The sequence below is a fragment of the Otolemur garnettii genome, unplaced genomic scaffold (assembly GCF_000181295.1).
Source record: "Otolemur garnettii isolate 467f Iridium unplaced genomic scaffold, OtoGar3 scaffold00074, whole genome shotgun sequence".
NCBI classification, from domain to species: Eukaryota; Metazoa; Chordata; class Mammalia; order Primates; family Galagidae; genus Otolemur; species Otolemur garnettii.
The window spans coordinates 5875125-5899282 of NW_003852469.1; the positions used below are offsets into that span (position 1 = coordinate 5875125).

General features: G+C 47.6%; 1 protein-coding gene across 2 annotated transcripts in view; it reads right to left on the bottom strand.

Annotated features, from left to right (window-relative positions):
* The window catches only part of SLC25A37 (solute carrier family 25 member 37), a 42736-nt gene extending 24209 nt beyond the window's left edge, over positions 1-18527 (bottom strand). Inside the window, exon 1 of one of the 2 annotated variants that reach the window (XM_023515566.1) lies at positions 18363-18527. In XM_023515566.1, coding sequence (XP_023371334.1) covers positions 18363-18434 — 72 coding nt within the window. In that variant the 5' untranslated portion in view covers positions 18435-18527. Of the gene's footprint in view, positions 1-11887; positions 12291-18362 lie in introns of those variants that run through there. The other variant, XM_003793964.3, reaches the window with a different exon arrangement.
* Positions 18528-24158: the final 5631 nt, after the last annotated feature.

Below are 24158 nucleotides of genomic sequence, written 5' to 3' on the forward strand. Positions count from 1 at the left end.
CCTGCTGGTCCCTGCTGCACACAGCTACTACCATGGCCCATCCTGCATTACCAATCTCAAATGCATGTCTGAGCACACTCTGAGTAGAACTTGGCTCTTCCTCATTAAGCCAGCCAGAGAGGTAGCAGCAGGCAGCCACCCTATCTTTGCTCAACAGATGGGAGACACCGTGTAAGGAGAGAGGTTAAGTGCCCAGGGCCATGCAGCTGCGATCAATCCCATGTCGTGCTGGAATGAGAGCCTGGATTTTCCATTCCGATGAGCTAACTCTACCCCTCTACCAGGATCCCAGTTTGATAATACCATGACCTGGCCCCTGCAGAGAGCGCTGTACTTTTTGAACTGGGTTCTCTGCAAACCTGGCTGTGTGCTCTTACTAGATGCAGTAAGTGGACCTGTCAGGGACACAGGAAAGTCACTGTTGGTCTTCTCTTCTTCAGATGAGAAAACTGTGGCCCTAGGGGACCTATGACATAGCACTCTTCCCACTAGATCATTTTTATACTGTGATCTGGAAAGGAATCGTGAGATGCATCTGAATTCAAATCACTATACTGAGTACCCCTCTAACTGCCTGCTGAAATGAGAAGGTGCCACAGCAACTACAATTTGTTCCAGAGAGAAAAGCCAGACAGAGCCAAAAATACCCTGTGGCAATAACCATTTGTCATCATCTCCTCCTTACAGAAGTATTTGCCCGAAAAATAACTCTTAACTATACTCTAGAACCCTGCCTTCTGTGCCATACTTTCAGGATGTTGTGATTTCCCGTTGGCACTCCCTGGATGCCAGCTTCACCCTCCCAAGAATGCAGCTGGGGCCCAGCATCAATCTCAGCTCTTTCTCTTCCATCTCCCAGGGCCCAACTCCAGGACTCAGCTGCCATTAAGCCATTAACCACCACTTGCTTGCTCCTGCCTGATTCCCTTCCTCACTTCTCCACTCCAGCTCTATAGCAGAAAAAGGCCTGAGATCCGGATCATGATATTTTTCTGAAGCTCAGTGTTCTCAGATATGAAATAAGAAGCAACACATGCTTTTTCTCGCCTTCAAAGGAGAGTTAGAAGGATCAAATGAAGTTAAAACAACACAAAAACACTGCAATATACAACAGCATTATACAAATATATCCAGGCATTCAAGTAATAACCCTCTTGGAATTAATAATAGGGGGTTCAGCACCCGTAGCACATTGGTTACGGCACCATACAACAAGGCTGGCGTGTTCAAACCCAGCCCGGGCCTGCTAAACAACAATGATAACTGTAACAAAAAAAAAAAAAAAAAAAAGCTGGGCATTGTGGCAGGCGCCTGTAGTCCCAGCTATTTGGGAGGCTGAGGCAAGAGAATTGCTTAAGCCCAAGAGTTGGAAGTTGCTATGAGCTGTGACGACACGGCACATTACCAAGGGCGACATAGTGAGACTCTGTCTCAAAAAATAAAAAAAAAAAGAAAAGAAAGAAATAATAATATTAACAGAGTGCTTACACGTGCCTTGCACTCTTCTTAACGCTCTTAGTATCTCAATTAATTCCCAGGGTAACCCTCTGAGATGGGTACTGTTATTATTCCTGTTTTACAGTGAAAAAAATAAAGCACAGAGAGGGTCCAATAATTTGACCCTGTGTCACTCCAGGCAGTCTGGCCCCAGAGCCTATGCTATTAACCTGAACAGCTCTAATCATTAAGCATATTGCCTGTCATCAGCCTAGCATGTTAAAGTTTACATGCTAAAGTGATCTTCCCAACAGCCCAGTAGAAAAGGTAAAGTAGACATTAGTCTAGTTTCATGAGGAGAAAGCCAGCTCAGAGATACAATTTGCCCAAGGTTTCCAAGCTGGTTACTGGCAGGGGACAGGACTTAAATTCATGGGGCCTGCCTCCTAGTTTGGTGGCCTTTCCGGAGGCCTCAACACCAGCATAATTCTGTTACCCACACACTCCTCCCAAGATCCCACCCACAGCAGCATCTCAAATGCATCTTTCTGGTGATGCCAGAGGACAACAGCTGTCAGCACGAGGCTTTCACCAGCATTAGGCACCGCAGACCACACAGCCACCCAGATCTCAGGGTCCCAGAGTCTTCTGAGTCTATTCACTGGATGTATGTGACGGATCCAGAGGCTCAGTGGACCCAGAAGACGTCCTCTTGGTGACACATAGCTGCAGTACCTCAACTGGCCAGACGTTTTCTAAACCTGTTATGCAACTCTTGCTTCAACCAAGCTGCTGCTGGGATTTCTCCCTATTTCAACACGTTTTGTTTTCTCTTCAGAGAAAAAGTGTGAATGCAAAACCCCAAGACCTCTTAGTGACCAGACAATGGCCCTTCTGGACTGTCTGGGATTACAAACTGGGTGGGGGATGTTTCCAAAGGGACCTTCTATAAGCCAACTGAGCTTCCAGATGATTAACAGGCAAGAGGAAGAGGACTGGGGACTGGGGGGAAGGGAGGCCGTACAGCTGAGGACCACTGCTTCCTACAGCAGAAGGAACCCATTCAAGAGTGCCTGTGTAAGAAAACAGGAGCCCCCCTTGCAAACTTCAGACCTTCAAGATGGCAGCAGCCTGAGCAGCCCGGAGTCTGGATGACCCAGACCTTGTTCTTTCAGCCCATTTGAAAGTACATGTCAAGACAGGTGATTCTTCTCTGCAAAGGGAGTCAGTCAGGCACCTAAGTTCGGAGTCTAATTACAGAGAGTATGCTTGTTGTGGGAACAGGAGCCAGGCATTCTTATTTGTGTAGCCCAGTGTGTAAATAGTGCCTGGCAAAGATGTCACTCAGGAAATCAGAATGAAATAAGTGGCCGGATAAAGGTACAGCCTCCTTGGGTGGCCTCCTTACTTGGTTCTACTGGGAAAAAAAAAAAAAGACAAAACAAAACAAAAACTAGCATTTAATTAATAGCAGGTTTCAAAGCTTTATTTTTTTTTATCTCTTTAGCTTTAGAATAGCCAGGTCTTCCTTCATTCAAGCAATAGTCACAGGGTACCTCTGCTTACACTCCGGTGGGCAAGTTGACCCAGAGGAAGGCAGGAGGGGAAAGATTATCGGTGTCTGTACACTTTATTCCTACTTCATTCAGAAGGCAACAACCAGAACAGGTGAAGGATTACAAAAGTGGGGAGACACACCAGGTACGAACCACACAAAGATGTGGCTGCTCCCTAACCTCTTGGCAGGCTCTGCTACGCTGTGAGGAACGGGCTGGACTTTCCCTTTCAATTGGCTAACCATACCTCTCCTACAGAACCCCAGACTGAGAAGAAATACCATGCCCGGCACCTGCAGAGAGCTCTATACTTTGCAAACTGCGTTCCCTGCAAACTCAGCTGCGTTTTCTAACTAAATGTGTTAAGTGGACCTGCCAGGGAAGCCGGACGGGCCTGTCACTCTTCCCTACTTCAGAGGAGAAAGCTGCAGCCCACCAGGGAGCTGGAGGGCTCAGAGGCAGGGGTGAGCAGGACCAGCTTTGAATGCTTTGCACAAAGAACTGCTGTAGATCACCCACCAGATACTTACTGCGCACCTACTATGTGCCACAGCACTGTCTCTGTCAATGAAATACACTGGAGAACAAAAGAGCAAAAACCCCTGCCCGCCTAGAGCTTACATTCTAAGGAGGGAAGAGAGATCACAAACATTATATATATTATTATAAATATAAATATGCAGACAATATAAATAAGTAAACAATAGGGAGTGTTAGGAGGTGACAGATGCTGTGAAGAAAAACAAAGCAGGGATGGACAGTCGGGAAATGTGGGGGATCCTTACTCTCCACTTGGGCGATCAGGACCCTAAGGACGGGAGACCACCAACTGTCCCAAACCCAGGTGATAAGAAGCAGAGAGAAGAAAGAGAAGGAAACAAATTTGAGAGTTATCACGGACGCATGTGGACAGGTCTTCCACCCACACGGGGCAGCAGCTGGAGAGGCCAGAGATAGTCTCCAAGATGGATCCCTGAGATCAGAAGGAAGGGCCAGCCCAAGAGACAGCCAGGATGTCCAGTTTGGACATGTCAAGTCTGAAGAGGCCGCAAGGCAATTGGAGATTCAGCTCCCGTGAGTCTGGGCCCGAGATAGTAATCTGGGAGCTATCAGGCCCCAGGTGGAAACTGAGCCCTGCCTGCTGGGGAGAGATGAGGGTGGAGGGGAGGAGCCAGACCCAAGGAGGGAAACAGGGCTGCTCTGCGAGGTGCTGAGGTCATGCCCGAGCCCCTCTTGGGGGTGCCCTCAGGAAGTCAGGGGCAGCAGGCAAGCCAGAGAGACAGTGACGGGCCAGAAGTCTCCAGAAGGCTTTGGCTGAGTAGGGGACACAAAAGCTGGGGGGCAGGGGGGCAGGGTGACAGGTGAGTATGCAGACACCAGTGTCAACAGTCCTTTGCTAACGTTTGCTATTTTAAGAAGAAAAACAGAGTGCAGAGCTTATTTGCAGGAGGCAAATATTGGGGTGGTACTGAGCACAAGTGCCAAGGGATTCATTTGTTTTAGATGGCACAGGCTTACACCCACGAAATACTTCTGGGAAGGACCCAACAGAGAGGGTAGGCTGAAGGTCCTGGAATTGCATCACTCAAAAGCAAGGTGACAAAAATAACTACCACCATCACAATTAATTGCTGTGAGAGCCTCACATACACTGCCTCACTTCACACCTTCAACAACCTTATACAGTAGGTCTTGGTATAATATACCCATTTTGCAGAGAATAAACCACCAAGTTCACAGAGGTCAAGTGTAGAGCCAGGATTCAAATCCAGGTGTGTCTGTGTGGTCTGCACACACCACCCTTCCCTGCTGCTATGGATTCAACACGTGGGAAACAAAGACACCTGTTACCTCATGGTGGGGGCAGAAGGCAAGAGTGTTAGGAAGGACAGTGACAGAAAGATGGGTCTGACTGGGTTTCCTATGAACTAGTCAGATGCCATGCTAAGGCTGAGAACACTGGCATGGGAGGGCTGAAAAAAAAGAAGTCACAGCCAGTTACCCAGAACACATGGAAGGCCAGAAGCAGCACTGAGGGGAACACACACAGGACACCAGTGGAGGCTGAAGGGCTCAGCTGCCCAAGAGACAGACGGGCTATGTAGGACGAGGGTGGGGAAGGCCAGGGTTAGAAGTACCAAAGGCAGAGAAACTAACAGCCCAGCAGCAAGGGACCCCAGGGCCCAGGCTATAAGACATCCAGGCTTAAGGTTTCAGAGGCAGGAAGTTCTGAGTGAGGTCAAGGCCAAGGGAGGCAAAGGTCATTGACCTAAGAAGCACAAAGAAAGCCGAGATTTGGAGGTGAGTTGGGAGGTGACTGAGGGGCCGTCCTCAGGGTGAGGAGCCATCTGTGTGTCAGAGGCCACAGTTCTCAGAGAACATGACTGCAGCCATGTTGGTCATGATGAGAATTAAGATGAGCGCTGACACCAAGACCATTTGCCATGCTGTCTCCATCAGGCACTGCGGGAAGTGAGTTAGGACTTACCCTGCACACATCCCCACCCCTGGGAGGTTGGAGCCATCCCCTCCCCTTTTTATAGATGGGTGACAGAGAGATTAAGAAACTTGCCCAAAGTCACACCAAAGTGGGAAGTGGAGCCCAGTCCCAGGCAATGGGGCTCTAGGCTCCACGTTCCTAGCAGTTAGGAAGAGGAGCTAGCTGGCTTTTCATCGGGACAGGGAGGTGGAATGAACATTTGGGGAAGAGGGGAACGTGTAAGGACGCAGTTAATGAGGAACCGCCCCAGGGCTCAGCGGAAAAAGAAGGGGAGAAGGAAAGAACTAACGGGAGGTTGGGCCAGGAAAGAGAACGCAAGAAGAAAATTAGCATCCTCATTTTACAGGCCAGGAAACAAAAACTCAGAGATGCCAAGTGTCTAACACTGGAATGGGAACTATCCCAGACAGTTCTCCAAGGGGGAGAAATCCAGCCCAGTAGGAGGCCCGAGGGAAGCTTTACAGCTCAACAAAAGGAAAGTGAATAGATAGATACCTTCCTCCCATGAAAAATGTCAGGCGGGGTGGTGGCTCACACCTGTGATCCCAGAACTCTGCAGGGCTGAGGCGGGATGATAGCTTGAGCTCAGGAATTCAAGACCAGCTTGAGCAAGAGTGAAACCCCGTCTCTTCTAAAAATAAAAAAATTATCTAGATGTTGTGACAGTTGTCTATAGTCCCAGCTACTCAGAAGGCAGAGGCAAGAGGATCACGTGAGCCCAGGAGTTAGAGGTTGCTGTGAGCTATGATTCCACAGCACTCCACCCAGGGTGACAGAGTGAGACTCTGTCTCAAAAATAAACCAAAAAAACGAACATAAAGAAAGAAAGAGAGCAGTGCCTGTGGCTCAGTGGTAGTGCAACAGTCCCATATACCAAGGGTGGCGGGTTCGAACCTGGCCCTGGCCAAACTGCACCAAAAAAATAGCTGGGCATTTGTGGAGGGCACCTGTAGTCCCAGCTACTTGGGAGGCTGAGGCAAGAGAATCACCTAAGCCCAGGAGTTGGAGGTTGCTGTGAGCTGTGACGTCACAGCACTCTACCAAAGGCAACAAAGTCAGACTCTGTCTAAAAAAAAAGGAAGAAGAAAGAGAGAGAAGGAAGGAAAGAAGGAAAGAAGGAAGGAAAGAAGGAAGGAAGGAAGGAAGGAAGGAAGGAAGGAAGGTGTCAGTGGTTGGCAGGGGAGCAGGCTCTGGGCAAAGTGTACCTTCTGGGGTGATCTAGATAACGCCACGACCCAGGGTGTGTGCGTATTTCTGCAGCCTGCACTGATGGGGCTCAAAATCTTCAGATTGAAAACAAACAAAAACAAAAACACCAATTTTTTGACAAGCCAAGTTTCAGTAGAAATGTAGACAGGAAAAAGCCAGAAGTTATGGGTTCAAAAGAGAACAGCAAAGCCTTCCACACGAGCAAGTGAGTTCACCAACGAGTCAGGGAAGGGCAACCCCTGCAGTCAGAAGGGATCAAGGGTCCAAGGCTACAAAACAGAGGAAGTAAGACACTGAAATAGGTTGTCACCCCAAAGAGCAGATGGGACAAAAGCCCTCTTCAATGAGATGGCCACAAAGAGCTGAATCATGTCCCAGTGGAAGCCAGGAAAAAGCCTGGAAGCACTCCTCCCGTCCAAGAGCACACCTGTCCCCAACTCCCATATACACTGCCCTGTGTGATTTAAGCAGAGACTAAATCCTCCCAATCAACCCCAAATGCCTGCCCCCTTTGCTGCCCACCATACTCTCAGGTACCCCCATGCCCCACGCCCCAGCCTGCCCCTCCCCCACTCAGGGCAGAGTTAAGTGGCCATGTGAGAGCCCTAAGGTCACTCGCCCCCTCCTCCGGGAACACTGAGGGGATGCAGATCTTGGCTGTCATTGTGGGCATGCAGCCTGGGAGTTCTGGAAATAAGAAACAGGTCCTCAGCTCAGGACTAGCCCTTTTCTGACTGTCCCCTCCCTTCTGGATCTGACTGTCCCAAATTCACCCTTTACAAAAGCACCTCTTATTGAAGAAGGACAGAAAGCAAGCAGGAAGGGCAGATGGGAAAGAGAGAAGATGAGAAGGGAGAGAAAACGATCACCATAATTTTTTTCCAGGAACTAGAGCAATTTGGGATTTCACGCCCTCTTAAAGCTGAATGGCATCTACGGCACTGCACTTTGTTTCAAAACTAAGGTGGATGGGAGGAGACTCTGGCAGCTGCCTGCACCCATCCCCACCCCCCAGCACCCTTCCTACCAACCAAGCCAGCCTACGTGGACGAGTCCACCAGAGAAAACTTAGAAGTTGAAGAACACCAGATCTCCCTGGCCAGGCACCTGGCTACTCTGTCCTGTGTGGCACTGGGCAGGGCCAGCCAAAGATGTCCCTGAGGTCAGCCCATGTAGGACACTCACACACTCACCATACTCAGTGGGAAGGAGAGTTCATCCCAGTAGAGTCGGTTTCCCCGACAAGCAAAGCAAAAGAAGGGCTGTGAAGGGGTCAGCGGAAGTCCCCGGCTTCAAATCTTTCCTGTTTCCTTTTGCCCCTGCTCTCACCACGGCAGGACTCGGCATGGTCTACAAGTGGTGTGCCTAATCTACTTGGAATTTCCTCCTCCACCCACCTGGCATGCTCCCCACAGTCTTCAGCACTCCTGGCCAGACCAGGGGTTCTCACATCCACCCCAAGGGCCACTTGTCACTTTGGGACCCCAGGGAGAGGTTCATGGAAAACCTGCCACCAACCCCTAGCTGGGAAGAAGTCCCCATTACTGTTTGGCGAGAGCCCTGCAGAGACCCTGTGCTCCCTCTCTCTGTACCTCTTTGCTGCTCTCTCTAATCCGGGGGCAGCCAGAGGTTCCAATGGCCCGGCCCTTTACGGATGAAGGAGCACCCATTCCACAGTGGGACTAAGCGAAAGAGGAAGATGCAGTAAGCAGCAGGAAAATGGCCAAAAGACTTGCAAATAACCATTTAATAATCTCGGGCCATTGCCTGCTAGAATTCCAAAGACATTGGAGGGTCTCAGGTTGGGTGGTTTTCATACATTTTTGACCACAACTTCCAGCCAGAGTGTACTTTACATGGCCACCTGGGGCACGAGCACATAACTCAGACTTTCAACAAGCAACATTTCTCCTGCTGCACACCCTGCACTCATATTTTGTACTCTCACCAATACTTTTTAAAACGCTTAGTCCACTAACAGGTCATGAGCCACAGTTTAAAAAACATCAATTGGCTCGGCGCCCGTAGTATAGTGGTTATGGCACCAGCCACATACATACACCAAGACTGGCAGGTTCAAAGCTGGCTTGGGCCAGCTAAGCAGCAATGACAACTGCAACAAAAAAAATAGTCAGGCGTTGTGGCGGGTGCCTGTAGTCCCAGCTACTTGAGAGGCTGAGGCAAGAGAATCACTTAAGCCCAAGAGTTTGAGGTTGCTGTGAGCTATAACACCACAGCACTCTACCAAGGGCAGCATAGTGAGACTCTGTCTCAATAAATAAATAACACCAGTCATTAAAGTGACACTGGGGGGAGAGGGTGGCAGTTCATGAACAACCAATGTAATGTTATAATTAATTGTGAGCATTAACAAGGCTGGCTTTCTGCACTTAGTACCACACAACAAGCAGCAACCAGGCTCAGGGAGGAAAGTTACCAGCACTGATAGAAAAACTGGGGGAAAGCTGGCCAACCCAACACTGCATTTAACATTTCAAGAAAGTTAAAAATGCCTGCCTTTCAAGAGCAAAGGAAACCTTTTTTCTTTCAAGATTTGCAAGCTGGGTGCCATGCTCAATGGTTAGAGCGCTGACCCTACAGACCAGGGGTGGTGAGTTCAAACCTCGTCTAGGCCTGATGTTTAAAAAAAAAAAAAAGAAAGTTATGATTTACATTGATTTGGTTTATTTGGTTTCAGTTGTTAATAATTATTTTGAAATTTCCAGAAGCACAGAAAGGGCAATGGGTGTTCTGTGTTTGGAGAAATGGGTATGAAATGTGGCAAAACACCGATCAGGTCCCCAGCATCACTTTACGGCCCATATGTTACGAGTGACAAAAGTTAAGACATAGAACAGTGCCCAAGGCATGAAGCAAGTTAAGGGCAGGGCTTGAAACCCACCCCAGGTCTGACTCATGGGCTCCTCCACCATCCAAAATATTTAAGAGGAACAGTTGTGATCTCTTCCCCAAGTGAAGCATTTCCATGACTGAGGCACAGATGCATCCCTGACCCTCTGCTAGGCACAGATAACTGTGTTGACAACTTTACTCTGTGGTGGTCTCCCTGGGTCATGCAACCCCGGCTGGAGCCGCTCAACTCTCTCTCTGCCTTCTGTCTCAGCTAAAATTAGGAAAGAATAATACCCCATCCAAGAAAGTTGTAGGAAAAATGACAGATGCTTTAAAACTAATTCCGTACACTTAAGAACAGAAGAGTCCCTAAGGGTCATTATTTGGGATCAGAGTTAGAATCTCAGAACCGAGAAGACTTTATTTATTAGCCAGCCCAAACCATTTTACAGCCAAGCCCCATGAGGTGAGTGACTTGTCCAGGAAAGCCAGGCAATACACATCATGTTAGCCTGGCCACAGGTGAAAACTGCTACAGAAAGGAATACTAAGTACACAGGTGACATCTGAATCAAAACATACCAATGTCTTCAGGACCACAAGAGGAACAAGGGAACTAAACACAGATCACACAATTTAACTATGAGACAAATGGGTCTTGAGGAGGGAGCTGCAAAGACATGACTAATTATTTCTAATCCTGAAAACAAGCAAAAGTGATGCTCTGAAGGGAACTTACAGAGCCTCAGAGGTTGCAGGGTTCATCCACGGGACCCTCATCTCCAGACATCATTAGGTTTGGAGCCTGCTCTCCCTGCACCTAACTTTCCCCAGACTTGGCCCAGGAACACTTGAAATGACAGCTGCAAATATGAGGAATTCTATTGCACTGGAGGGTTTCTTTCCTATACATGTGCCACCTGGTCTCTGTCCAGGGTCTTTGCTGGAGGAGCTTTGAAAACCTAAGAGACAATATCAGGAACAGTGGCAGGTGAGGACCATTCCGCTAACTCCCCACTGAGACTCAGAAGGAACAGACCAGTGATGGCTCAGGCCTAGAGGCACACTGGAAGCCCGTGCCTTTTCTCACTGGACTTGTGCCTGTCTAGCCACTGCCTGCCAGCTGCAAGAGAGCTGCCCAGAGCGGGGAAACCCTCTGACTTACACATGCTGGCCTACACACCTGCTCACGTGGGGGCAGCAACAGCAACAAGAAAAAGCTGCTGGTGGGTGACTCTGCAGGCCCAGCCTTGGGAGGTAACTGCCACCTAGGGAGGCCTCAGACGTCCCCAAAGCACACTGGAGCTGCAGCTGAGGATTCCAGTGGCTGGGAGCCTGCTCAAGTTAATCAGTTGATCTCTCTGTGCCTCAGTTTCTTCACTTGTTAACCGTCCCCCCCCGAGTTGCTATATGAATTAGATGAGTTATGTGAATAAAAGTGCAGAGTGTAACAGTCAAGGCCAGTGTCACTACCATACCACTCTCTCCTTCAGGACAGGCTGACAGAGGGCAGTTCTCTAACAGCTAAAACCCACCTGCTAAAGCTGTCTCCTTACAGAATTCATCGAAAACTACTGGGCAAAGGACCAGCGGGTTTAAGGGACAAACTGCCCATCACACAACCCACAGTAAGAGCTCTATAGGACCAGCTTTCCCTGCCTGCCCATCCGCCTGCCTCTCCGCCAGCAGAAGGAAAAGACAAACGTCACTGTGGGTCTCACTGTCTCCCAGCACCTCCGGTGCCTGAACTCCGGGGAAGAGGTGCAGGAAGCCTGAGAAAAGGGGATCGCACAGGACGTCTCCGAAGCAGTACCCTCACAAGAGCTGCCAAGAGCTGAAAGAACCCCTGCCGCTCTCACGCCTCCCCCCGCCCCCAACCTGAAGAGCAGCAGCCACACGACAGCGCCGGAGGGCGCGCGGCCGGGCCGGGGCCACGTTTCTCAGCACGAGCGCGGTGAGCGTTTCCCAGTAAGGAGCACCTCGGAAACCGCGCACGTGCGGGCAGACCTGGCCAGACTGCACGGTGGGCGCAGAGAGACTGTGCAACGCCGCAGAGAGCCCCGCCGCCGCCACCGAGGCCACCAGCGCTGGCCCCTGAGCCGCCCCGAACCGCAGCGCCGCCCGCAGCGGGGCCGGCACCCTAGCAGGGTCGGCGGAAGGAGCGGCGCGGCGCGCTCCCCGAAACCCAGGCTGCGCGCGCCTGCTCCCGGGGAGACCCCGGCCATCGGCAGCCCGGCAGACAGCGTGGTTTCAGGGCGCTACCGAGCGCTGGATGCAAACGCGCGCGCCTCTGCTCAGCTCACTGGGTGCCCGCAGTCTCCCCGCGCCTCACCTTCACTGAGTCTATGGGGTACATGATCGAGTGCTCCAAGATCCCTGCCATCGCTCCGGCTGTCATGTGGGTGGATACGGAGGCGCTGGTCGGCAGGTTCTCATAGTCCTCCGGCCCGGCGGCGTCCTTGCCGCCGCCGCCATCTCGGCTGTCCCCATCCATCCTCCGCCCCTGGCTCCCCAGGCCGCCGCTGCGGAGCTCCATCCGCCGGCTCCGCGGGGCGCGGGAGGCTGCAGGAGGTGGGCAGGGAGGGGGAGGGGAGGAAAAACTTCACTTCTTAAAGTGGGAACCTCCTCCCCGGGGCTGCGGCGCCTGACGCCATGGCGGGCTGGGGTGGAGCGGAGTGGCCCGCGCCTCCAATCACTGAAAAAGAAGCGGCCGGCCGCAGCCGCACCATTGGTGTGTAGGACTCAGGTCCCGCCTTCCTGTGTGACATCACTGTCCAGTGCACATTTCCCAGCAACCGGACGGGGGCGAGGGGAGGCGTTGGGGTGTCCCGGGAGGTTGTGCTACCTTGAGGATGGTGCAGGTCCGCATGGGACAGACACGGGAGGTCACCAAGGAGGGCTGGCCTGGCCGCAGGGGAGTGCCCAGAGCTGGAGATCTATAAACTGAAGCTTGGGAACAATCCGCCCCCAGGGCCGGTAGCTTTCCAAAGGGTATTGCTCAGCAAGCTTTGGCATTCCTAAGGCCTGAGGTTAAAACTCAAGGTCCTGATCTACACTGCTTTGTTCGAAATTTATTCTCTTACTGAAAACTCCTAAAACATACCCAAATTCGTTCCGCCTCTCCTTCTCACAAAGAGAGCAAATCCATCCTGCCCAAGGTTGAACAAGACTGCAAGTAGTAACCAGGATGGAACCCTTCTAAATAGACACTTCCGGTAGTTTCTTTGGGTTTGCTGTGCCCAAAAAGAAGGTCTTTAGAGGCCTGGTCTCTCAGTAAGAGGACAATGTGGCTGAGAGTAAAATCTAACAGCCTTGCCTCTGCCTCTTAATATTCTGTCATCCTAAATTGGCTTCTTCAATAAATTGTAATCCAGGCTGATGTATTTTAACTTAATAACATCTTGGTCCATCTGGGGGAAGGGAGGGAAGTGAAAAAAAAAAAAAAAATAGAGTAAGGGCCTGTGAGTTTATGGAATGTCTGCCACCTAAATGTGCGTGTTCCAAGACTTTAGAAGACTGGGGTTGAACAACTCTGGCACCAGGGCCTCCCTGCCTTATCTAGAAAAGGCCAGCTGGGCCTTGACATATGAAAGAAGGGAGGAAACTCTTATGATGCTGCCTCTGCTCTCTGCCCTCTCCCTGGTCCCAAGGTTCAGGACACAGCATCCCAGGCAGCTCTTAGGGATTGGAGGTGCCACAATCTGAGTGACAGCAGAAGTGTGAGGACCAAGCAAGGGCACTGTTTCCTCATATCCAGTAACTTCAGACAGTAGCTCCCCAAAGGGGTACTAAGATACATGAGAGGTAGAAACAGGCCCTGTGTTTAGTAAATTCTGTGCTTTTGTCAAAGGTGATTTTTAAGAAATGTTGATTGGAAGCTGCTGGGACTCATTTACAAAGTGGATGCCTTTTAACCAGAACATAAGAACCTATTGTCCCACTTCTGGGTGTGTGACACAAACCCTGAATGTGCATGGAGCTCTTTTGCAAGCATCATTTATGATAGTAACTGGAAACAAACTACATCTTCAACCAGAAGGAATGGCAAAGAAAGTCGTGAAGCAAGGATTAGTGAAATATTATTCAGCCATTAAAAACTGTGATTACATTATACAACAACAAGGGAAATGGAATGTTAGATGAAAAGCAAAACAAAATTCTATTGCCCTTACTCTCACAAAGATGTAAATAGGCACAGGAAAAGAGTGAAGTGGTTATTATTGTAGTGATTGAGGGTTATAGGCAACTATTTTGACTCTATGTTGAAGAGCTTAAGTATAGTATTTCTATAATTTAAAAATAAAATGAGTGAGTCATTTGTAGGACATACGTAAATATATGCCATCTATACTATATTTCCTATCTACATGTGTGTGTTAATTATATCTCCTAATAAATGAGAAACCCTATGAACTTTGCAATGGTGATATTGGTGGAAAAAAAACACATTTTGGATCCCAGAGGATTCTTGGCAAATGTGAGTGAATATCTTGTAATCTTCAGAGACATAATTTTTTTAAGTTTTATTAAATAAATATTAAGTTAGAACCAATTAAAAATCGTTGAGATATTTATTGTAAGTATTCAATTTTTTTTTTTTTTCTCCCTGTATATGGTAGACGTGGTGGTTTGGTCCATCTTACATTCCTTCTTGGACTGCAGTGGCCAGAACATTTAAAACCACATTCGTCAAGACTCCCTTGCAGCCAGGGATCTAGCTGTGAATTATTTTCTACCAATAGATGAACTATCAAGATCTGGAAGTAGAAATGAGATGAGGCTCCCATCCTGATGTTGTCTGCTGCCTGGCAAGGTCAGAGGCACTTTAGGTAGGAAAAGTTAGGTAGGCAGTTCCCACAGCATTGCAGTGTCTGGTCACCAGATTCATGAGTATTGAGAATCATGTGTGTGGCAGTGGGGATGACAGCAGTGATGGCAGCCTCTTGGTCCCCACACCATGGCTTCAATTGGTGGTCCTCTGATTCTTAACCTTTGAGGCCAGGGCGGAGATACACTCCCTTGGGAAGCCAGTTTGGCAGTGTGGTTCTGCGCTTCTACCCTCCTCAACAATACTGTGTCCAGCAGCAAAGGGCATCGTTAGGAAGCACCAACACAGGGCTGGACCAACACAGGGGCTCAGATGTCAGGGGTGTCCCAGTGCAGCCGCCAACCCTGCTCCTAGACCTCTGGGGAAGACCTGTTGGGAGAGGGCAGTGCGTGAACCATACTGCCACAAGGAGGGAGCAGCTCTGTCTTTGAAAGGGAACAACCTGAGGACCCAGGAGCAGAGAGGAGTGGCAGCTAACTTGGTCCTCTCCCCTGGGGGCAGGCCCGGAGACTCAGAATGACTTACTGCTTCCACCAGAGTCTTACATAAAGTTCCTGAACGTTAAAGTTCTGAAGATGTCATCATGCTGCCCTGGCCCAACTGGAAGCCAAGCTCCACTTAGAAAGGGGAAGCTACAGGGCATGTGAGTGGAGAGCACCTGGCTTAGAGCCATGAACCTGAGCAAGCCCTGGTTCCACCACTAGCCAGCTGTGTTAGTCTGGCCTATCTAGTTGACATGCTTCCTCCTCCATGGACTGTGGTCACTGCTCCTCACTCCATGGCAAACAAAAATATGAAAAAAATAGAATGAAAGCTCATGGTAGCGTGCACATAATTTGGGTATGTTGGGGAGGAAAGAGGACAGTCAGTCAGGGGTACAGAGGAAAAAGGCCCAGGCTTTCTCCAAAATCCTGCTTTTTTCATGGTGATTACTATAACCCCGATGTCAGCCTGCACACACATGCGACACAAAGCTACGTAGTACATTCCCAGCCTGCAGAATGTAACCAGTGCAGAGTCTCCCCCCCAGGTCCCCGCATTCCTCTGCCATGAACCAGAGAGAAGGTCCCTTACCGCTGTGGAGCAACTACAGCTGCCACTGTGTCTAGTTGGGCACTGCATGGGGTGGTACCAGGGGGACCCGATCTACCTCCTGAGAGCCTGCCTGTGTTCTGGTGTCCTCCGACTCTCCTGCTTGAGTCCACTAGTAATTGTGCCACACCATGTGGCTGGGCCAACACAAGGGCTCCCATCTTTCATTCTTCCCTCTCCTCCCCTATTTCCACAAGTACAATAGATGCCTCCATCGCCTAATAAAATCTGCCTTCCCTGCCCCCACCTGAAGCACTGCCCACCTTCTCCATCCCGAAGCCCATGGAAGGGTGATCTCGGCTGCCCTCTCTCCCTGCAGTGCACGCAGTTAACCCTTGACCTGATGGTTTCTGGCCCCCCCGTGATGTTGTATACAGGAACTCTGCAAAGGTCACCAATGACCTTAAGGCCCAATCGCAGCCCCTCCCACCATGAACCTCTCCACCTCCGTTCTGCCTCCTCTGGAATTCCTTTCTCACTTCCGCTCTCGCTCTCGTGCTTCCTGCCCTTCCCTCCCTCTCCTTCCTCTCTTCCCATTGGTCATCTCCCCATCCCCAGGCCCCAGAGAGCCAGCTGGGCTCCTCAGAGCACCACTCAGTGTTATTGTGCCTCCCAGGCTGTTCTACCGGAATATTCTACAGAACCTAAAGCACGGAAAGTGCACGGTATTCGTGTCCTGGGGCTGTGTAATGAAACACCACAAACTGAGAGGCTTAGAACAGCAGAAATTCTCAGCTCACTGTGCTGGCCGGGGTGGAGAGGTGGGTGTACACTGTTCAACTCAGTACAGTGAGACAGCCGAGGTCTCTAAGAGGCCTGGTTCTAGTCCTAATATTTCTTGCCTGCAATCCATTATCTGTGAAAAGAAGGTCTGGGTTAGGGTTAGAGTCAGTGGTGTTAGTTATTCAGGGGTGTGCAGGGCTCCCGCCAGCTCTTTCTAATCTAAAACTAAATTCACTGTAACTATCATGAACCAACAATAATTAAAAAGTTAAAAAATATGTTCATAATCTTTCCTCACAATCACGCACTCCTGCTAATGTCCCCTGCCATGCTCCCTGCCATGTACCTCCGTTTTACCAGCTACACAGCTGGCCAGCTGATTCTCTTTTTTTTATCTCTTCGATCCTATTAGCCATGTGTAGATTTAGCCTCTGGGACAGAATCACTTATAGCTACAGTGACAAAATAACATATCCTTCAAACTGGGACACTTTTCAAGAGTGATAAGGGTCCCTGTTAATAATTTACACCAGGAGCGGTGCCTGTGGCTCAAAAGGGTCGGGCGCCAGCCCCATATGCCGGAGGTGGCGGGTTCAAACCCAGCCCTGGCCAAAAAAATAATAATAATGATAATAATTATACCAGGACAGAATAAAGGTATAAACTGAGACTTTCCTGGGATACCAAGACAAATGCTCACCCTCATGATAGCCGGCCTTTGTTTGTCATTCCCCAAACCATTTCCCTAAATCCATGGCCCTTTTCTTTCCTTATATCCTCTTCAAGGGGAAGACCCTCCATATTGAAATAGGGTTTACCGTCCATTTCTCAGGTCTGATGCTTCATCTTCCACAAAGCTTTGACCCTGTAAAAAGTGAGATGAACTCTGGAGTTGCCATGACCTTCCCCTTTATATTACAGTTCCAGAAACCATGGTTTATACTCTCATTACAACCAAGTTCCTTGAGGATACACACTAAGTAAACAGTGTGTATTATTAAATGGGTAAGAGCTTCTTTGGAAAAGAGCACTATATTCCTATATATATAGTTCAAGTATTACAGACATCTATGATCTCCAGGGAATTAACAAATAGGTTTCACCTCAGACCCAGAGGTTCTAAACATAGTTTGTGAAGAAGACAGGAAAAAACGTGCCATTTTCTTTTTCTTTTTTTTTTTATTGCTGCAACGAAATATTGAGCAATAATATAATTCAAAAAAAGTAACATTCACATTGTCAAAAAAGAGTATGTCTATTATAGAAAAACGTGCATTTTCTTTTCTTCCAAAGTATATATCCCAAATGCTCAACTAGGGTACTTTCTTTTGTTGTTGTTGTTTTACATAGAGACAGAGTCTCACCTTATCACCCTCGGTAGAGTGCCGAGGTGTCACAGCCCACAGCAACCTCCAGCTCGTGGGCCTAGGTGATTCTCTTGCCTCAGCCTTGCAAGTAGCTGGGACTACAGGCGCCTGCCAGAAGGCCTGGCTATTTTTTTGTCACAGTTTGGCAGGGCCGGGTTTGAACGTGCCACCCTCGGTACATGGGGCCAGCACCCCACCCACTAAGCCATAGGCACCGCCCTAGGCTACTTTCGTATATAGCATGGGGTTCCAAACGCTGGGGACCTGGAAGAGACCTAGAACATGATATAGTCTGTAAGCCCCTACTTAGAAGTGAGCAAAAGAGATTCAAGGTAAAGTAATTTGCCCAAGGACACGAATGTGGTTCCTAGCGCAGCCAGGATAAAATCGCAGGTGTGTCATCCAGTACCCTTTCACTCATTCACCTTTGAAATAAACTCTGAGGCTGATAAGACTCCTTTATTACTGTCATTAGTCATATCTCAGATGCCGGCTCTATAAAAATCAATAGTCATCAATTCTCTATTCGAGCCAGGTTCACCTGACACAGCACGTTTGCACTCAGCCTCATTTGCCAAGTTCCTGGGATGAGTTTTGCACTGAGCTCTAGGCATGGTAAATGAGACAGTTCATTGATCATAATAAGCCTGCAGGCAGCAGAGTTCTATTTTCAGTGCCTCAACATACCACTAAGCAGAGACGCGGCACTCTGCAGGAGAATGGAGAGGATATAGCATAAAAATAAAAAGCATATGCTTTGGAGACAGGCTAGGATTAAGTTAAAAAAAAATACCCACCGTTTCTAAAAGTTGTCTTTGTGAGAAGCAGCTCATTTGCAATTCGAAGCACCAACCGTTGTGATTTTCCATTTGAGTTTCAGGTTCCTGGTCTCTGTCCACAGTATCCAGTTATTCAATGGCATGTCTCTTCCTGACTTTAGTCACTGGTGTCTCTCAAGTCTGGACCTCAATTTCAGCTGCTGTTGGAGGCAATTGCAGAACAATTGTGAATTTGCAAGTGAAAGCCACATGAAGGTGACTGAGTTAGCACCAGGAGTCTCTCAGATGAGAGGAGGGTTAACTAAGGATAAGCACTTGACTGTCCATCCCCACCGTCCCCTTCAGAAATATAGGGTTGGCCAGGCACAGTGACTCATGCCTGAAATCCCAGAACTTTGGGACTGAAGTGGGAACATCATTTGAGCTCAGGAGCTCAAGCTCAGCCTAGGCAACATAGTGAGACCCCATGTCTACACACAAGTTTTTTTTTTAATCAAGCAAAAATTACACAGCTGTAGTCCCAGCTATCAGGAGGCTGAAGTAGGAGGATCACTTGAGCCCACGAGTCAGAGCTATGATAAAACCACCACACTCCAGCCTGAGCAACAGAGTGAGAATCTATATCAAGAAAAAAGAAAGGATGAAAGAAATGTAGGGTAGCAAGGCTGTGAGCAGCCTCAGAGAACAGCCCTCCAGAACTTCCTCCTTTCACAGGCTCCCAGATTGAACCCTCCGCTGTCGTGCTGGTGGATGAAGTATCTGAGGTTCCCAACCTTGCCGCACTAGAATAAGCAAGATGGATCTTTTCCCTAATATAAGCTCCAGGCTGCAGGCAAATCCAGCCACACACAAAATGCAGCCCCCTACTCCTTTGAGCCACAGGCGCCGCCCTAGCCATAGTCATTTTGTTATAGGATGTTTATGTTCATCGAAGATCTCTTAATCAGCAGTTAATTCTGCTTTATAAGTGTCTTCTTTTTATTTTTTCCCAAAAGTAAAAGTGTTTTTGACAAATGCAAGTACATAAAATCAGGGTGTGAACACGATTTGTTAAATTTAATAGTCTTTTTTTTTATTAAGTGATAACTATGTACATTAATGCAATTCTGGGCTACAGTGTGGTGTTTTCACATACAATTTGAAATATGTTCATCAAACTGGTTAACATAGCCTTCATGTCATTTTCTTAATTATTGTGTTAAGACGTTCATATTCTACTCTTAGAAAAATTTACTTGTACCCTTGTAAGATAAACCATAGAAGTGATTCGTCCAATCACGCTCCCTCCACCCATTCCCCCATCTCTCTTCCTCCCTCCTCCCCATATTCTTGGGCTGTTACTAGGTTATAGATTTCATGTGAAAGCTATAAATTAATTTCATAATACAGCTGTGTACATTGGATACTTTTTCTTCCATTCCTGTGATACTTTGCTAAGAAGAACACTTTCCAGCTCCATCCATGTGAACATGCAGGACGTAAAGTCTCCATCTTTCTTTATGGCTGCATAGTATTCCATGGTGTACATATATCACAGTTTGTTGATCCATTCGTGGATCGATGGGCACTTGTGCTTCTTCCATGACCTGGCAAATGTAATAGTCTTAATTTTCATATATAGACCAATTCAAATGCAAACCATCCATAAGGTTCCTTCAAGAACATGGGCAGTCTCTCAAACTGATCAGTGTGGTGCAAATAAACCAAATTTCTCTTAAGAGGCTCGTGCACTTTTTCAAGAACAAGGATATTATAATCTAGCGCATCTGTACAGGTAGAAATATAGAATACCTTCTTATAGCAGTGCTGTATTTGCCTCTGTCCTTCAGTCATCGGTCCTAGGACAGCAGTGAACTCTCTTAATCCCGTGTCTCTCTGTTCCCAGGAGCTGGTGGCCAAGTCACACTAAATAATAGCAACTTGATAACTTTCAAGCACTTTCACATATCTTATCTCGTTTGCTTCTTAGTTATTAAGGAGCAAGCTGGAGAAACATAGGCTATGTAATTTTATAGGATGGTTGGGTCCATTCCTAGCTGCACCCTAAGAGTGTTGATTAATGATGACAATATCAGCCGGAAGGAGGTGTGACACAGGACTCTTGTCCTTGACCAGGTTCAACTCAACTATTTTTTTTTTTTTACAAGCTACTAGAAAAATTCATGGAATGGAGATGTAACAACCACTCAGAAAACACGTGCTAGGAAAAGTAGCTTCTTGGAATGTTAAAAGTCAAAATTTTTTAAATCATTAAAACTATAAAATTTTACCCTTAAATTCTAAACATTGGGGATGTAGTAGACAGAATAAAGCTCCCCAGAACTAGTAAGACTTCACGTGATACCATCCTTTGTCCAAAAGCTTGGGGGGACCTCCGGCCCCTAGAACATTTTTCCCTGTCTCTGCACCTGGATAGCTCCTCATTTCCCTACCTGTCCCCATTTGGAGGCATGTCACCTCCTCTGTGAAGCTGTCCTCACTTCAGAGGTTTGCTGCTACTGCTCAAGTCAAAAACCCTGGCGTCATCTCTGAATCTTCATTGTCGTTCACACAGAATGACAGGAACCATCTATTATCTATCAAGAATCATGCCAGCTCTACCTCTGAAGTATTACAATATGGTTACATTGATTCTTTCTTAAGATACACTTCAATTACAGTTTTTATTGTGTTGTTTATATCTATTGTTTATGGTATGCCTTGCCCCAGTAAAATATAAGCTGCAGAGGACAGAGAGACCTTGGATTTGCTCATTGATACTTCTCAGAATCCAAGAGACCTTGGATTTGCTCATTGATACAATAGTACTTGCCACGTGGTAGGAACCTAACAAGTATTTACTTTTAATAAGTCAGTAAGTGAATCAATGAGCATGAGTTCTGTGCTCCACTTTTGTGCTCCCACATCCCCCTGTAATCCTTCATCATAAGACTTTATGCATTGTGCTGTGTCCACTAGGTTTGTTTCTACGTAAAAACCTATTTTTAATTACGTGCTTGCCCGTGAATAAATCCTGGTTGACATGTAATGGTTTTCTGGTCGGACCATTTGACTAGACTGCAAACCACAAAGAGCCCATAGCTGGTCAGCCTGGCTGACCGCCCTGCACAGAGAAATAGTATATTTATTGAGTGCCAAGCACTCTTTGGTTTTGTATGTACTAATTCACTTAATCTTTATAACACCTCAATGAGGTGGGTACTATTATTATCCCTATTTCATAGATTAGGAAACTGAGGCTCTGGCAAGTTAGGAAGTATGCACACTGGCACATAGCAAAGGGTGGATCCTGGATTCTGACCTAAGGAAGTGTGGCCCTGAAGTTCCAGGGACTCTGGAGATAGCATGCTGCCACAGGGTATGGATTTCACCTACGAGAAAACCTAGAGGGTCCTATAACTTACCAAGGTCACTCAGAGCCAGCAACGGGGTCCCGGTCTTCCCCCTGCTTCCTGGGGACCTCCGTGCTGCCTCCCACTCTTTCCTCCTCTACTCTGGGCATCAACTGGTCCATTTGGACATTGCTGCTCAGTCGCAGAAGCTCTCATCTGTGCTCAGGATGGGATGTACCCAGCTTCTGAGGACATTACTAAGGCCAGGATGTCTCAGGACAGACATAAAGCCGAGCCCAACCTTGGCAGCATCTTACCGTTTTTTTCAGGGTCAATTTTCCTAGTTAACAAGCAAGTTACCTTGTTATTTCCATCAAGATTTCCAGGTCTAGGCTGGTGCCTGTGGCTCAAGGAGTAGGGCACTGGGCCCCATATACGGGAGGTGGTAGGTTCAAACCCAGCCCTGGCCAAAAAAAAGAAAAAGATTTCCAGGTCTAAAACCTTTGCATTCCTTCATTTAAAAGGCAGCAGTGTCCATTTAAATTTTACATGCACCGTGATTCTTATTTGATAGGATCTGTCAGTGCTTTGAGGAGGAGTCTAGACAATAAAAACAGAAGACAAGCCATGTGTAATTTTAAATTTTCAAGTAGCCACACTAAGACTATAAAAAAAGACAGGGGAAATGAATATTAATAATATATGTATCCAAAATAATAATTGGCAATATACTTTGCATTTTTTTCCATTACCATTTTTGAAAGCAGTGTGTATTTTTTTTATTTATTTCTTTTTTGCAGTTTTTTATTTTTTTATTTTTGGCCAGGGCTGGGATTGAACCCACCACCTCTGGCATATGGGGCCGGCACCCTACTCCTTGAGCCACAGGCGCTGTCCACAGTGTGTATTTTGTAACTTGCATCACACCACAATTCAGCCTAGCCACTTTTCAAGTGTTCACTAGCCACATGAACCTAGTGGCTACCATAGCCAACAACGCAGGTCTGGACTCCTATTTTCAATGAGTTTGGTGGTGACACATCAAAGAGAAATAAGATTATGTTTTGCAGGGAGATAGATCTAATGAAAGGGGTACTTAGTATCAGATGCTGATGATACATGTCAGGGGAGAGAGGGGAGGGACTAAAAATGGAATAGGAAGGAAATAAATGGTGCCTCCTCCAGGAAGAAGCTTGAGAGGGGGTTGTGGGGACAGGAAGAGTATGCGTGGGGTACAATTAAAGACCAAGACAAGAGCAAACTTTGAGGCTGGTTGGGTTCTTCTATAACTACTTAAAATTACTCATACTTGCATACAAAAAATAAAACACAACTATAGCCTAGGGAAGGGGAGGGTGAGGGGAGGGAGGAGGGTGGGTCAGTAGAGGGAGGGTTGGTGGGGGGACCACACCTATGGAGCATATTGCAAGTACAAGTTGGATCTATTAGGGGTAGAGCATAAATGTCTTAATCCTGTAATTGGGTAAAAGTGGTGAAGGTTATGTTGCTTAGTAGGAAGCAAGCACTCCAATTTGTACAAATAATCAACACACTGAATCCTATAAAGGCATAAATGTATTTATGATCTATGTACGAAAGGTTTAATGAAAAAAATAAAATCATATTACTCTTTTTCATGATTCTTCGTGTTCACTCTACTTCCTTCTCTCCACGCTGCCGTTCTCCGTTGCTATCATTATGAAATCAGAACCAAAGAGTGACGACTCCTGCCACCTACAAGCCCATCCCACTTGGTGCCACTGTGCAGCTGTGGGATTCCACCAAATCAATTTCCCCCTATGGCTCCAGCTTCCTTTCCGTAACGTGAGGTGGTCGGACTATTCAGGTCTTCATTCGTTCAGTCTGTCGGTCACTCTATGACTATTAAGTGCTTAATAAGCATCACACCCTGTTCTAGGTGCTATCTGATGGTCACTTCCTCCTGATTCTAATGTTTTGTGTTCCTCGTGACTTCTGGGCAGCACTCTCGCTGCTGCCACACTCTGGATCTTACATGCTGAAATTTTCTGTTCCCAAATGAAACCAGCGGCTCCTCAAGCAGGCCAAATAGTCCCTGAAAGTGACAGAGAAAGGGGGGAGAGGAAAGGATGGGCAATAGGAGGCCAAAGCTGTGTCCACTCCACTTCTCCCCTCAGGCATATGCTCAACGCAGTGGCCTCCTTGGCTTGTGCTGGGAAGTGCTGGCCAACCTCCATCTGAGCTCTTTGTACTACACCCCACAGCACTGAGCATGTAGGGGTGCAAAAGGCAAACATGACAGGGATCCCTAAACCAGTCTGCATCCCTGGAAGACTGATTTTAACTGCTGTCCTTTAGTACTTAGGTGACTTTCGTGACTTTGGCAGTGAGAGAAATATGGCTGTCCTCTGAGTGTTAAAAAGGAGAGTGAGAGAGAGAGAGAGACCAGACTCATAAAATCTGACTAATAATGGATTACAAGTAGCAATGTTTCGTTTCGTTT